Genomic DNA, 15104 nt, shown 5'->3' with positions numbered 1-15104 from the left:
GTCATAAGGGGGCCATGGACATGAGATATAGACTTTTTTGTACTCCAGAACTACTCCAAAGATACTTATCACCTGAATCTCATGATTTTTTTCAGAAATGGATTATTCTCCAGAGAGCCAGCAGATGCCACATTTCCTTCACGATGCGAGGACCTCTAAATCGAAGAATCGTCAGGACGAGAATTGCTGCTACGTATGTTATACATGCCTTGGTTTGCAGCTTGGTAGACCACATCTCCAGCACTAGACTCAGGCTCGGGGCGACTTGGATGTCAGAAACGGGTAGACAGACAGCGGAATGCTATTGTCGACCGCAAAAGACGCGACTGAACTGGGCGGATCCGATGATTTCGTACTACTTAGTATCGTGCGTCTCGTGTCAGCTGGTGAAACGCTTGAACAAAACTACACACTGGAAACGGAATGGCGATCATGCTTGAATAGGTTTGTTGAAGGTACTTGCCTGTGTAAGGACGTCGGAGGACCTCAACTACAAACTCGACAATAGGACCACGATGGCTTAAATGTTCGCTGGTAGCAGAAGGCAGTGGGTCTCCTATAGTGCTTTCTAACAAGCATCCAAGGTCTCAGGTCCAATATGCTGAAATTTCTCCAGTTTTGGATAGAGAGCTGTATCAAAAATTTCATTAGAGAATCCTTCAGAAATTCTTTAACGAATTCCCTTAGAAATCTATCCAACACTAGAAAATTAGAAGACACAGAATTGGCAAATTGAGAGATGAAATTGCGAAAAAAAAACGGAATTTGGTGGGATTCGAACTCACGACTCCGTGTTTGCTCGACCGGCGAATTAACCAACTAAGCCACCTAAGAGGTAAAAACTCCGCGGGATAGAAAGCCAATCTTCATAATTCCATCTCTCTTTCGACTTAGATGCCAAACCTCTCAACACGTTCCCGGTTGTTCCTTCTAATAATACATGCGAGAGCGAATTGTTTTTTATAGTACCGAGACTTTCTCTTGCACTCCGCATAACTTGGCACCGAACCGTATACTTAATAGACACCAGCAACAGTTACGGTTCGGTGTCTTCAGCAATGTCTCCGGAAATCCCTTTGGAAAATTTTTGATAATATTTTGGGGATTTTTTGTTGCTTCTTGTTTTTACGGCAAATTTTCTAAAAATTCTTTTGTAAGATACCTTGGAAGTTTTGCTGCCAGTTTCATTCAAGGTTTCATTAGCAATCCCTTCAAAAATCGTTATGGGAAATTGTTTGGAGAAATCCTTCAGTCATTACCTTTAAAATTTCTTTGGCAATATTTGTGTGCTCCCAGCAATAATTTCTTGTAAGAGGTTCTCTCTAAGTATTCCTTCATATATTCTCCTGGAAATTATCATGACTTACTCCAGAGCTTTCCTCAGGCACTTCTTCTAATATTCCTCCACCAATTTATCTTTGGGAATTCTCCTGAAATCCCTCTAGAAAATTCTAAAGATTTTCTTATAGAAGTTCCTCAAGGGATTTCTCTAGAACCTTCACCTTATATTCCTCTGAAAAAAGCTTAATAAAATAAATATAGGATTTCTTCAGAACTTTCTTCAGTAAATCTTTCAAGTATTTTTCCTTTGTCCATCAGGACTTGGCACTTCTCAAGGATGATTTCTAGAAATAATTTTAGTTGTACCTAGGTATTTCCAGGTATATCTTTCAAGATCCCTGTAAAAGATTCCTTTTCTGCAGATATTTCCTCAGTTATTTCATAAATAATTTATCAAGGACTTTGGTATTAAAAAAAATTATCACGGTTACTCTCCATATCTTGAAAAATTTTATCCGAGGTATTTCCCGGATTTTTTTTTTCGGAGATTGGTAAATAAATTTCACCAGGAATTCCTCCAGCAGTTTTTCCTTGGCAGTATTTCCAGAATTCCTCCACAAGTTTCTGGTATCCCCCCAAGGATTGTTCTAGGAGTTCTTCCAGAGATACCTTCAGATATTGCTGGAAGGAATTTAAGAATTTATTCTGGGAATCTCCACAGGTGTCTTGTATAGTTCTTTTAGAGGAAGGTAGAGGTCCTTAATAAATTTTAAAATTATTTCTGTAAATTTTGTTCAATTTCCAGAAGAACTGAAGAAAAATTCTCTGGAATCCTTGAAGCAATACAAGAAGATATTTCTGACTGAATCGCAGGAGCAATTTCAGAAAGAACCCTGGTATGATTACCTGCAGTAAGCCTCGAAGAAATTTCTCGAGCAATTCCTGGAGTAAATCTTGAAGACAATTTTGCAGGAATTTGAAAGGGGAACTTTATGAGAGAAAAAAAAAAACACTTAAGGAAGAATTTTTTTTTAAATTTGTAAAGAAACTCCCAAAAATACTGAAAAAATCCATGAAGGTATTTTAGACGAAATCTCTGAAAAAAATTCAGAAGGTATCCATTGAGGAATTATAAAAAGAATCCTAGAAGCAATTTTTGAAGAAATCTCCAGTTTTATTCCTGTTGAAGTCCCTGACGGTGATTTCTCTGAGAATTCCTCTATGAATTTGTTCGGAAATTCTTTCGAAATTATTTTGGTGAATTTATTCGTAATGTATTCTGGAAGTTTTCTCGGCCCTTGCTTGCAAGAATTATTTTGGTAAAAAATTTGGAAATTTTCGTGGCAATTTTGTCAGCATATGCTTCAAAAATTCTTCTGCGAACATTCGTCAATCTTTTGGAGAATTTCCATTGTTGTTTCCTTTGGAGCATACTTTACCAGTTTCTCCCATAGTTTTAAAGCAGTTCCTTCTGAAATTGCATTGGAATTTTATTTTTGCTTGGGAATTCCTTCTTTGACAATATTTTAAGTAGTTTCGTAGTTTGTTTTGCAACTTTTTGAAAAATATCTTGTTTTTTTCTTTTTGATTTTATCAACAATTCCTTCTATATTTTGCAATTTATTTGAGACTTTCTTGGGTGACTCATTTGAAGGTCCGTTTGTGAGTTATATTGAAATATTCGTTGGAAATGTAGCTGAAACTAACTTCGGCAAATTATTTGGAAATATCTTTGAAATTTACTTCGGAAATTTGTTTGTAAACTCATGTGGAAATTTCCTAAAACATATGTTTGGTTATTTGTTTGATAATCATTTCTGCTATTTCGTTGAGTTCGGTTCAAATTAAATTTGGCAATACATTTGAAAATTCATCTGTGCTATGTTTCGACAAACTCTCTGGGAATTTCGTAGGTAATTTCTTGGCTTTTCCGAGATGAACTAGCCTAGGGCTAAAATCTCGTTAATACAGATAAAAAAAATCTTGGATTTTTTCGGTAGTTATTTTGGAATTCCTCCAGCAATCCGGTTTAATAATAAGAACAATCCATCAAGTTTCTCTTTGGCAAACTATGGCAATTTTTCGATTTTTTCGACATTTTTTTAGGTCACTTCTTCGCAAAAATCGTTAACAATCGGAATGAAATTGGCTTCCGCATTTTATTAGGAAATTCCTTTGAGATTTTTTCGGTAATATATATGGAAATTTCTTCCGAAATTTCTAATGATTCTTTGAGGTATTTCTCTCTGTAATTCCTTCGGGAATATGATTTTGAGATCAGTTGGGATTGACTTCTTCTAATTCAAATTTTTTTCGGGATTTCCATCGGCAAATTATTTGAAATTTTCTTGATTTTTTCTCGGTCATACTTTTGGTAATTCCTGTGGCATTTTTTACGGAATTCAATTGAAATTAACTTTGGCAATTTCAACACGAATGTTGTTGTTTTTCGGATAACAATATGTGTTGAAAAATAGACAAATTGAGTGGAAAAATTGCGAAAAAAATCCACGTAGTTCTGGTGGGGTTTGAACCCACGTCTCCCCAAGTTCGCTAGACAGGGCGCGTTAACCAACTCCGCCACAGAACAAGTAACAACTCTGTGAAGCAGAAAGCCAACCTGAATCCAACGCCCACCTCACACCACGTTCTTTCCTCTCTTTCGGTCTTTAGATGTCCACTTCCAACACTCTCTGAGTGTGCCTGCGAACAACAGTGAGAGCATGTTATTTTTAGTGTCGAGACTGTTTGCTTATCCATAGCACGTGCTCATCCACAACTTGAGAATGAGACCATCAGTGTGTGTCGGGCTTTCGACTCTATTGCTTTCTACCTCACAGAGTTGTTACTTGTTCTGTGGCGCTGTAATTCTTACAGTTTTTACTCGGAGATTTCTTCAGGAATTTGATAGAAATTGCCTCGATTTCCTCGATTTGCCTTTTTGCCTCGATTTCCGTGAATTTGTTGGGAATTCAGTTGGAATTGACTCAAGCAATTTATTTCAAAATTCTTTTGAGATGCCCTTCGGAAAATTATTTGGAAAATTACTGATTTTTTACAGCAATTCTTCTGGTCATTCTTTGAGCAACATGTTGGGGATTCTGTTTAAATTGACTTTGACAATTTATTTGGAAATTCCAATATCCAATTGAAACTTTTGTGATTTTTTCGGGAAATTACTTTTAATTTGAGCGAAAATTTCTTAAAACATATTTTGGTACTCCTGCTTATCAGTAATTGCTTCGGAAATTCGAAATCAGTTCAAAGTGATTTGAAATTTCTTCGATATTCTTCCAAAAAAAAAATTGGGAATTCTTTTGGGAATTTCTTAAACATGTTCATCAATAATTCTTTTGGTTTATTTTTCGCCAATTTGTTCGAAATTCAGTTTTAGTTGACTTTGGTACTTTGTTTGATAGTACCTAAGAGCTTTACTATGACTTTATCTTCGGATATTCCCAACGGAATTCACATACAGTATTTGTGTACATGATGCATGTATGCATCATCAATCACAGGTTATTCGAGCTTAGTAATCGAGTAGTTCATACAGTTTAAGATGTACCGTGACACTATTTTTGCGATGCACGTTTGTGTTTACCGTCCATGAGCGTTTGTTCGACGGCGGTTATGGACCTAAAACGCTCTTCAATTGGGTCTCTGTTTGGGTGTAGAAACATTCAAGTGTACGGTGCAAAGGTGCACAATAGTTTGGGACAAGGGCGACAAATTGAAAAATGAATTGAAAACCAGGGATGGAAAATTGCAACTGAGCAGACATAAACCAAAACAAACCTAATCGTGGACGAAAGGGGCCCGAGAATGCTCGCACTTCTTCACTTGTGAGTAAACGAAGCTGGCAAGCCCTCGCATGTGATTCGCGAAGCTTCTCTGAGTTTTTTTTTTATTTTACGAAAACGAATTTTCCTGACTGGCAGCCTTGATTTTTAGGAACAATGCATCATAAAGCATTAGTTTATGATGGATAAATACTGGATTTGCTATTATAACCACTCTAAAATGCACTTCCCGCACCTCCACTAGTTCTTCACGAATAAAAACTCACGAGTGTTTTTGTTTTCGTTTTGCTTCCTACTCACGAAGCAGTCGGGTGCGAATGAACTCGCACAGTGATTACTAGGCCTGTCCAGCTTTTCAAAAATGTTCTCTGATTCTCAAGTCCACCCCCATATTTTGATTGGCATCCTAAAAGAAGTAACTGGTCAAAATTTCAGCCAAATCCATTAAAATTAAGAGGTGCATCAAATCAGTTTTGTGTTTTTCGACTATTTTTGAACTTCAAAAAATCATAACTTCTCTAAAACATGTCAAAACTTAATTCTATCGGCAGAAATTGAAAGCTATACTTGTCTGCTACAACTTCTCCGAACAACGTGTGCCAATAAAATTGAAGGAAACATGTGTAATTATCACATTTGTAATCAGAAAAACCTTAAAAAGTTGATTTTTTGATAGATTTTGTTCTGGAACACCCTAATATACTTTATAAGTTGAATTTTTCAAAACGGCATCATATTCTCCAATGTTTTTTGGTTATTTGCTTCTTTGACACCAATGCTGTAGGAGTTGAGCAAAAATTACTAAAATTCGTGAAAGTCAAATGTGGCCTAAAAACTAGCTTTTTGGAGGCAATCACGTTGTGGCGCGAAATTGTACTGAATGTAGTAGCTTTGCTTCCTAGTAGTTTGCCTTGGCTACCCCCTACTACGGGTGATAACAAACAAGCGCGATGACAGGTGTTGGCTATCATATCAGTGCTGACGCGATGCCACTTTTTGCGCGCCAAAGCGTGATTGCACCCGAAAAGCTAGTTTTTAGGCCACATTTGGCTTTCACGAATTTTAGCAATTTTTGCTCAACTCCTACAGCATTGGTGCCAAAGAAGCAAATCACCAGAAAACATTGGAGAATATGATGCCGTTTTGAAAAATCCAAGTTATTACGTATATTAGGGTATTCCAGAACAAAATCTATCAAAAAATCAACTTTTTAAGGTTTTTCTGATTACAAATGTGATAATTACACATGTTTCCTTCAATGTTATTGGCACACGTTGTTCGGAGAAGTTGTAGCAAACAAGTATAGCTTTCAATTTCTGCCGAAAGAATTAAGTTTTGACATGTTTTAGTGCAGTTATGATTTTTTGAAGTTCAAAAATAGTCGAAAAACACAAAACTGATTTGATGCACCTCTTAATTTTAATGGATTTGCCTGAAATTTTGACCAGTTACTTCTTTTAAGATGCCAATCAAAATATGGGGGTGGACTTGAGAATCAGAGAACATTTTTGAAAAGCTGGACAGGCCTAGTGATTACTCTCGGAATCATGAGTGAGCCTTGTGTTGGCTTTTCACTCTCGAATTGCTGCACGATGAGAACAATTCCATCACTGTTGAAAACTACAACGATTAAATTGCAACAAGTAAACATGACAGTGATACCAGAAGTGATTAATATTCATTAGACTCCTATAACCAATTAAAGAGCATAGAATTATGTTGTTTACATTGATGAGTACACTACACAAACATCTCAACTTAATAATAAAATATACATTTCCTAATAAACCTCATATATATATTTTTACAAGTTTTATGATAATCGCTCTGATTCACAATCACACTCATCGTTTGTCAGTAACCAGTTCAAAGCAAAGCAATTCAACGGGGTTTATGTCTTCATCCAACGAAAGAAAACACCATAAAGCACAAGCACGAAAACAATAAAACCCCATGAAACAATGAACTGGCGGGCCAAACACAGACACACACACCCATCACATTGTCGTACATCGTTCGTTCGAACGTCGAGAACGATTCCGCTGCACTCATTCACCCAGCTCAAACTCAGACAATCACCCAATTCTCCACCTCCACCCATCCGTCGGCCGAAGCCGAAGAACATCGTAAAATGACACATTCAATTACAATTCAATTGTTCGTTCTTTTCCACCCCCGGCTGTTACTCACCTCGTCGTACACCTCGGAGATGTTCTGGAAGTTGTAGGTCTCGCGCTTCTGCAGGCTTTTCAGCGTGTCGTACAGGAACAGTTCGAAGTTCTTGAACGAGTACTCCGAGTAGGGGTACCGCTTCAAGGTGGAGCCCGTTTCGTAGCCCAGCTCGATCGTCGACTTGTGGTAGTCATCGACGGCCCGCTTCACCAGGGCACTCTCGTTCACCTTGGTCGAGCGAATCTGGAGGCTTTTCAGCTCCAGCAGGTGTTGGAATATTTTTCTCTCCATGTAGTATCTGCAAGATGGGGTTCAGGGTTTTTTTGTTTTCGAAGAGTGGGCGCGGGAAGGAACACAGGAGGACGTGAGGCGCGGGTGGTGTGTTTTGTTTAGTGCGATTTCGGGGATGCGGTGTAAGCGGGGGGATTTGATGAGCGTGGGAAGTGAGGGATGAGTATGGGGATGAGAGCAAATGAATTCGTTTGATTTGAGGAGTACAAAATTGGATGAAACTAACTACACACACTGAGCCGGTTGAGGGTAGCTAGTCAATTCTGACTGATTGATGGATTGATTCTGCTTGATAAAACCCGGGTTTTGATGAGCAACGGAGATGAGGGATTGGATAAATTTCATACCAACTCCCTCAACCGAGTTTATAGGATGCCCTTGGGGGTATTCGTCTTACGTTTTCGACCGAACAAGAACGACACGTGGTATGAGATGTGATGTGAGCATCAAAAAAAGACTCTTGCCCAATATATGAAAACAACTTCGTTACTCTTTCAGTGCACGTAACTCTAATATGTTGCGCGATTTTTCAACGCTTAATTTTTGCTATATTTACTACCTTTTTTGCCTGCTACGGTTTCTCCTTGTTTTGGAAAGGAAATGCTAGCTCTACAAATATACTGCGCGCTACGGATACCTACTGCTGTACATTGTTGAATATCGGTGAAATGGGTTATCGTTGGCGTAGCTAGGAGATTCATGGGAAATTAAAGTCTGAATGTTGAAAGGTTTGTTTTTTTTGTGGATAAGAGAGTTAATTTAAATTAAGATGTTTTTACATAAACGATGTAGAACCAAATTTATTTAACCATCTTTGTATATTAGCTCGCGCTCGCCCCACTAACGCAGTGTTCGCTTAATATGCCTGTCTGCTGGGTCATAATGATCCTAATAGGGCACAGCATGCAATACTTTCTTTCTCTTTCACTCTTACATAAATTTTGTAAACAACAAGGCCATGAAACGTCAAAATCCCATACAAAATCAAAACAATGCAGTGCCCTATGCACGACTGAGGTTAATATCTGTCATCACATAGCAGTACAATCTTTGCTGTGTTTTTTTTTTTAATCGAAGAAAATGATTAATTGATTGATTTAGCTTTATTAAAGAGACTTTCATTGCCGTGAATCGTAAGTCAGTCCCATATGTAAAAAGTAGGCATTGAGAAAATGGCCTCTGAAGATTTCAAATTCGATTTCCATGCGAAACTCTAAAAAATCGCCATGAATTGAAAACTTTTGCGATCATCATGAAACTTTCACATATTGTTTCAAACGTGAATACGTAACAGTGAAAAATATAAAACTGGCTAAAATAGTGTTAGGTTTTGTACCGGAGGGCGCACAAGTTCGTAATGGGACTGACTTGCGATTACATTTCATTATGGGACAATCTGACTTGGTGTAGTTTTTCAATTTTACTGAACAAACTATATATTTTTTTGTACGCAGCTGAAAGATCATCCGAAGAAAGCTCAAGAACGGTCATTAACTCATTTTTGCCCAAAATGCAGATGGGACTGACTTGCGATTCACGGCAGTTCAGCCCTTGGCTGGTTCGTCTCTCTAAAGAAAATGAAATCCAAAGAGCTAAAGCGGAAAAACAACAAGGACTTTTTCGAAAGAATAGATAATTTTAAGTGACCCTTCTTTGAAGAGCGCGACTATGGCAAGATAGGGATTCGGTTGAGCAAATCCTATGAAATGATGGAGGAATTTAAACCCATCTCTTAAGCAGTAAGTTCGGGCTGCGCATTCCCAGGATCCATCCACAGGAGGAAAAAAAGGTCCTTCGTCGAGGAGCTAGAGAATCGTACTGTGGATATTCCAGAAAGTGGAAGCAAAGAAAAATCAACAGAGCGTCATGAAGAGCACCTTCAGTATAATCCTTCGAGAATAATTTGGATGAGCTACGCACCTGGAGAAAACAGTGGATCAAGGATGACACCTGAAAGAAGATAGGGGAGCGAAGAAACGCCAAAGCCGCAACATAGCGAGCGAAAACGCGATGAGCCAAAGCCGTAGCCTGTCATCGCTGTTCAGCTCTAGAGAAGGAAGTGAAGCACTCCTATGGACAACAGAGAGAGCGTGGGTAGATTCCCTAAAGGCGAGAAAGCCGCAAATACCCGCGACACCCACGAAGAGAGCATCGAAGCCGGCCACACTACACCGTTTTAAGCTATTGGAACGGAGGTTCTTAAGGACGGCAATTTGAAGACCTAGTACCACGATTCCATTAGGGCATACATTTCGCTTGAGCCATGGCACCGGTTCAACAGAACGAGGAAGACGACCCGAAGGCAGCTACCACAGACAAACAAACGTAACTCTTAGAAGAAGTTCATCAAAACTTTTGCCCGATATCTTTTTTATGAGTACATTGCCACTTATTGGTAAAACCGCGCAGGACACTGTCGGTCATGACGGTTTGCGATTTGACGTTTGTCTAACACGACACCACTACACAAATCGCCTGTAAATTTCGTTTGCATCATTCAGCAACATGTACACTGGCAAATGTCAAAACGATCGAACTGGCGCCTCTGGTGGAAGGATAGCAGAAATCAAATGAAACTAAAATTGATCCCGAAAGTAATGCCATCCTGAAGCAGTCAAGGGGGCTGTCCATAAACCGCGTGGTCATGGGGGGGGGTGGTGGTGGTGGTTTCGGGCAATGGCCATTTTGTATGGACAAATAAAAAAATTTGTATTGACCAATGACCACGGAGGGGGGGGGGGGTGTTGGGGGTTGAAAAGTCCCGAAAAAATTACCACGTGGTTTATGGACAACCCCAAGCTACACTATGAAAGTAAGAGCCATTTTCAACGGATCTGCAAATACGATCGGGTTGTGCAAGACGATTTGTTAAGCCTGGTTCTCCGGTTTCAGACATTTACAGTCGCTTTAGTTGCTAACATCGAGAAAATGTACAGCCAGATTACAAAACATAGCATAGCATAACCGACCGTACACATCCTGGGATGGCTGTCAATAGAGACGTTGAATGCGCCAGAAAAGTTGCCTGGGACTTGACAAGCCTTTCATTGAACGATCTCTTTGATCGACACCTGAGAAGATATACCACCAGATTACGACCGTCCGCTGCAAAGAATACTGTGGACATTTGACGAATCCCAGCCACTTCAGGAATTTGAATTAAGCATCGTAGCTTACGGTCTAGTCCCGTATTCGTTTTTCGCTACGCGAACTTGTTAGGGATGAAGGATCCCCGTTCCCGAAAGCAAGCAAGGCAATTAGAAAGAAAACTAACGTTGATGACTTCCTTGGTGGAGCCAACGCAATCCAGCTTCGTGAAGAACTTAACGAACTGCTCCAGAAAGGTGGATTCCGTCTCCGAAAATAGTGTTCGAATTCATTTCCCGTTCTAGCAGGAGTTCCTCCTGAACTTTTCGGAACGTAGGCACAACTGAGGTTTGATCCTACAGAAATGTTCAAGACCTTGAGATCTTAAGGACCTCAAGGCGCTGTCTTTTGGTTCGATGTTTCAGCCGCTGTAAATAGTCAATCAGACACGAAGTGCAAGATCCTATCCGCCATTGCGCAGTTGTATGACCCCCTCGGAACCATCGCTCCCGTTATTTTCAATTATTTAGTTCAACATCAAATTCATGATAACACTGAACTGAATCAACAACTTGCCGCCATAATACTCGAGAGCTGCAGCTCTCCAACGTCGGTCACGCCCAACGCTCGCTAGATCGCACTCCACCTGGTCCGCCTATCGTGCTCTCTGCGCTCCACGCCTTCTTGTATCAACCGGATGGCTAGCAAATACCAACTTTGCAGGGTTGTTGTCCGGCATTCTTGCAACAGGCCCTGCCCACCGTATCCGTCCAGCTTTAGCCACTTTCAGGATGTTGGGTTCACCGTAGAGTGCAGTGAGCTCGTGGTTCATCCTTCTCCACCACATACCGTTCTCCTGCACGCCGCTGAAGATTGTCCTTAGCACGCGTCGCTCGAAAAGTTCCAGTGCTTGCAGGCCCTCCTCGAGCATCGTCCATGTCTATTGTCCGTAGAGAACCACCGGTCTTATTAACGTCTTGTACATGGTACATTTGGTGAGGGGGTGAATCTTTTTTGACCGCAGTTTCTTCTGGAGCCCATAGTAGGCACGACTTCCGCTGATGATGCGCCTTCGTATTTCACGGCTCACGTTATTGTCAGCCGTTAGCAGGGAACCGAGGTAGACGAATTCTTCTACCACCTCGAAAGTATCCCTGTCTATCGTAACATTGCTGCTAAGGCTTGTCCTGTCTCGCTCAGTCCCACCTACCAGCATGTACTTAGTCTTAGCCGCATTCACCACCAGTCCGACCTTTGCTGCTTCACGTTTCAGGCGGGTGTACTGTTCTGCCACCGTTCCAAATGTTCTAGCAATAATATCCATCCCGACTAGAAAATTATATCAAGATTATATCATATTGTGTTATGATGTTATAATATTTTTCAATAACTTATTGTGTTATAAACTAGATGCAGGATGATGTTAAAATAACTAAAATTGTAACTAAAACCACACTGGTCCTATCAAGATAATAACCTATTTTGATATAATCAGATCAAAATTATAACAGAATGTGATATGAATATTAGCTTCAGGATTTCTAGTTTCTATCAAAATGTGATACAATTTTGTAACATTATTATCCAAATGTCGAAGAATTAAAACTAAATTATATTACAATGAGTTGTCAAACAACATTTATAACATAATGTGTTATAATTGAGTAATAGTATTTCAAAATCACCAAGAATGTTGAACATGATTATATCACAATGAGTTATAAATATCATGGTTTGTTATAATTATGTTATATTTTTGTTAGAACTTTCTAGTCGGGATGTCATCCGCAAAACAGACAAATTGGCTGAATTTCGTGAAGATCGTACCCCGGCTGTTGAGCCCGGCTCGTCGCATATCACCTTCCAGGGCGATGTTGAATAGTAGGCAGAAAAGTCCATCACCTTGTCGTAGTCTCCGTCGAGATTCAAATGAACTGGATAGTTCACCCGAAATCCTTACTCTGTTCTGCACACCGTCCATCGTTGCTCTTATCAGTCTAGTCAGCTTCCCGGGAAAGCTGTTCTCGTCCATAATTTTACCGATACCGTCCTTACCAGCCGCTTTGTTGTTTTTGAGCTGGTGGATGGCATCCTTAACTTCCCTCAGCGTAGGAGTTGGTTCGTTCCCGTCCTCTGCTGCACCAACATAGTTATTTCCTCCGCTGCCTTGGTCCTCCATGCCTACATTCTCTTCGCCATTCAGGTGCTCGTCGAAGTGCTGCTTCCACCTTTCGATCACCTCACGTTTGTCCGTCAGGAGGCTCCCGTCCTTATCCCTGCAGATTTCGGCTTGCGGCACGTAGCCTTTGCGGGATGCGTTGAGCTTCTGATAGAACTTGCGTGTTTCCTGTGAACGGCACAGCAGTTCCATTTCCTCGCACTCCGCTTCTTCCAGGCGGCGCTTTTTCTCCCGGAAGAGACGGGTCTGCTGCTTCCGCTTCTGTCTGTATCGCTCCACATTCTGTCGGGTTCCATGCTGCAGCATTACCGCCCGCGCTGCATCCTCCCCCCCAGAACCGCGCGCTCTGCACTCCTCGTCGAACCAATCGTTTCGTCGACTCCGTTCTACGTACCCGATAGTGCTCTCGGCTGCGTTGTTGATGGCTGCTTTGACTGTACATACTCCAGCAGTCCTCTACAGGGGCCACATCGAGCACTCCCTCGTCCGGCAACGCTACCTCGAGAGTCTGCGCGTATGCGGTGGCGACATTCGGTTGCTTCAGTCGCTCTAGATCGTACCGGGGCGGCCGCCGGTAATGTACATTGTTAATAACGGAGAGTTTTGGGCGCAGTTTAACCATCACCAGGTAGTGATCGGAGTCGATATTAGCGCCACGATAGGTCCTGACGTCGATAATGTCGGAGAAGTGCCGTCCATCAATCAGAACGTGGTCGATTTGCGATTCCTTTTGTTGTGGTGATCTCCAGGTGTAACGATACGGGAGGCTGTGCTGGAAGAAGGTACTACGAATGGCCATGTTCTTGGAGGCGGCAAAATCCATAAGGCGTAGGTCATTTTCGTTCGTCAGCTGGTGGGCGCTGAACTTTCCAATTGTCGGTCTGAATTCGTCCTTCTGGCCTACCTGAGTGTTTAGATCCCCTATGATGATCTTGACGTCGTTGTTTGGGCAGCGGTCGTACTCGCGTTCGAGCTGCGCGTTAAATGCGTCTTTGTCATCATCAGTGCTTCCGGAGTGAGGGCTGTGCACGTTTATTATGCTAATGTTGAAGAATCGGCCCTTGATCCTCAACCTGCACATTCTTTCGTCGATCGGCCACCAACCGATTACGCGCCTCTGCATGTCTCCCATCACTATAAAAGCTGTTCCCAGCTCACGTGTGTTGCCGCAACTCTGGTAGATGGTATGATTACCTCTAAACATTCGCACCATAGATCCTATCCAACACACCTCCTGCAGCGCTACGATTCCGAACCCGCGGTCCTTCAGTATATCGGCGAGTATGCGGGTGCTCCCAATGAAGTTGAGAGATCGGCAGTTCCACGTACCGAGTTTCCAATCGCAAGTCCCTTTTCGTCGCTGTGGTCGTCGCCATTGGTATCGCCATAGGCTCGAGCGCCAGTCTTCGAAAGAATCTATTGAGTATTTTTTGTGAAAGTTCTTGGATAGTTTTTTTAGAAATTCTTGGAAGAATTTCTGGATGAATATGAATTTCTGAAGGAACCTGAGAAATTTCTGAAACATGTCATGGATGGATTTCAGAAACAATCTATGCAAGTTTTGAAAGAATTCGCGAAGAAATTAGCGAAGAAGTTTGTGAAAACTTTTCTGAATAAGTCCCTTGGTGGACTTTTCTAAAGGAATCCATCCAACGATGTGAAAAGCAACCCATAAAAGACTCTCTGAGAAGAATTTGTAAAGGATATCTTGAAAAAAAAATTCTGAAAAGATCATTGGAAGAATTTGTGAAGCGTCAGTGGAAGATTTTCCAAATAAATCCCAGGAGAGTTTTCAAAAGAAATCCATAAAGGAATGACTGAGTAAATCTACATAAGGTTTTTTCAAGCAATCCTAGGAGAAATTTTTTGAAGAATTTTTAAATAAATTATTTGATGAATTTCTTAGGATTCTTTGGCAGATTTTTTTTTTAAAGCGAGCTGTAACAATCATGCATGTCTATATAAACACTGAACCAACTAAACCTTGTGCTTGCTTACAACACACATATTTTCTATCGTACAATGAATCCTCAATGTTAATATTACGTCTATCGTACTCCAGCATAGTAGTAAAGTAATTTTTCTTCATAAACGAAATCACTGTGGGCAACATTATGTCTAGCAACTATTGTTAAGTATTTTAGCAGTATTTTCAGCTAGTAATAGACACTTTGAGCTACTCTAGACTGTGAAATTGATAGCATGTAATGTATCTGACCTTTTTAGGCTAAATTGGATCAACTAAAGCAGTGTTGCCAGTTACCAAACCAATTTTGGGTCATCTTTGAAAGTTC

The 15104-nt window shown here is 40.7% G+C and overlaps 1 protein-coding gene across 4 annotated transcripts in view; it reads right to left on the bottom strand.

The window, feature by feature from the left end:
- LOC109400229 (ankyrin repeat domain-containing protein 12) overlaps window positions 1-15104 on the bottom strand; it is a 469219-nt gene that overhangs the window by 36699 nt on the left and 417416 nt on the right. For all 4 annotated transcript variants that reach the window (XM_062847222.1, XM_062847221.1, XM_062847223.1 and 1 more), the window contains one exon: window positions 7272-7551. In XM_062847222.1, coding sequence (XP_062703206.1) covers window positions 7272-7551 — 280 coding nt within the window. The remainder of the gene's footprint in view (window positions 1-7271; window positions 7552-15104) is intronic.

The sequence above is a fragment of the Aedes albopictus genome, chromosome 1, assembly GCF_035046485.1.
Source record: "Aedes albopictus strain Foshan chromosome 1, AalbF5, whole genome shotgun sequence".
NCBI classification, from domain to species: Eukaryota; Metazoa; Arthropoda; class Insecta; order Diptera; family Culicidae; genus Aedes; species Aedes albopictus.
This window is presented reverse-complemented; position numbering and strand designations above follow the sequence as displayed.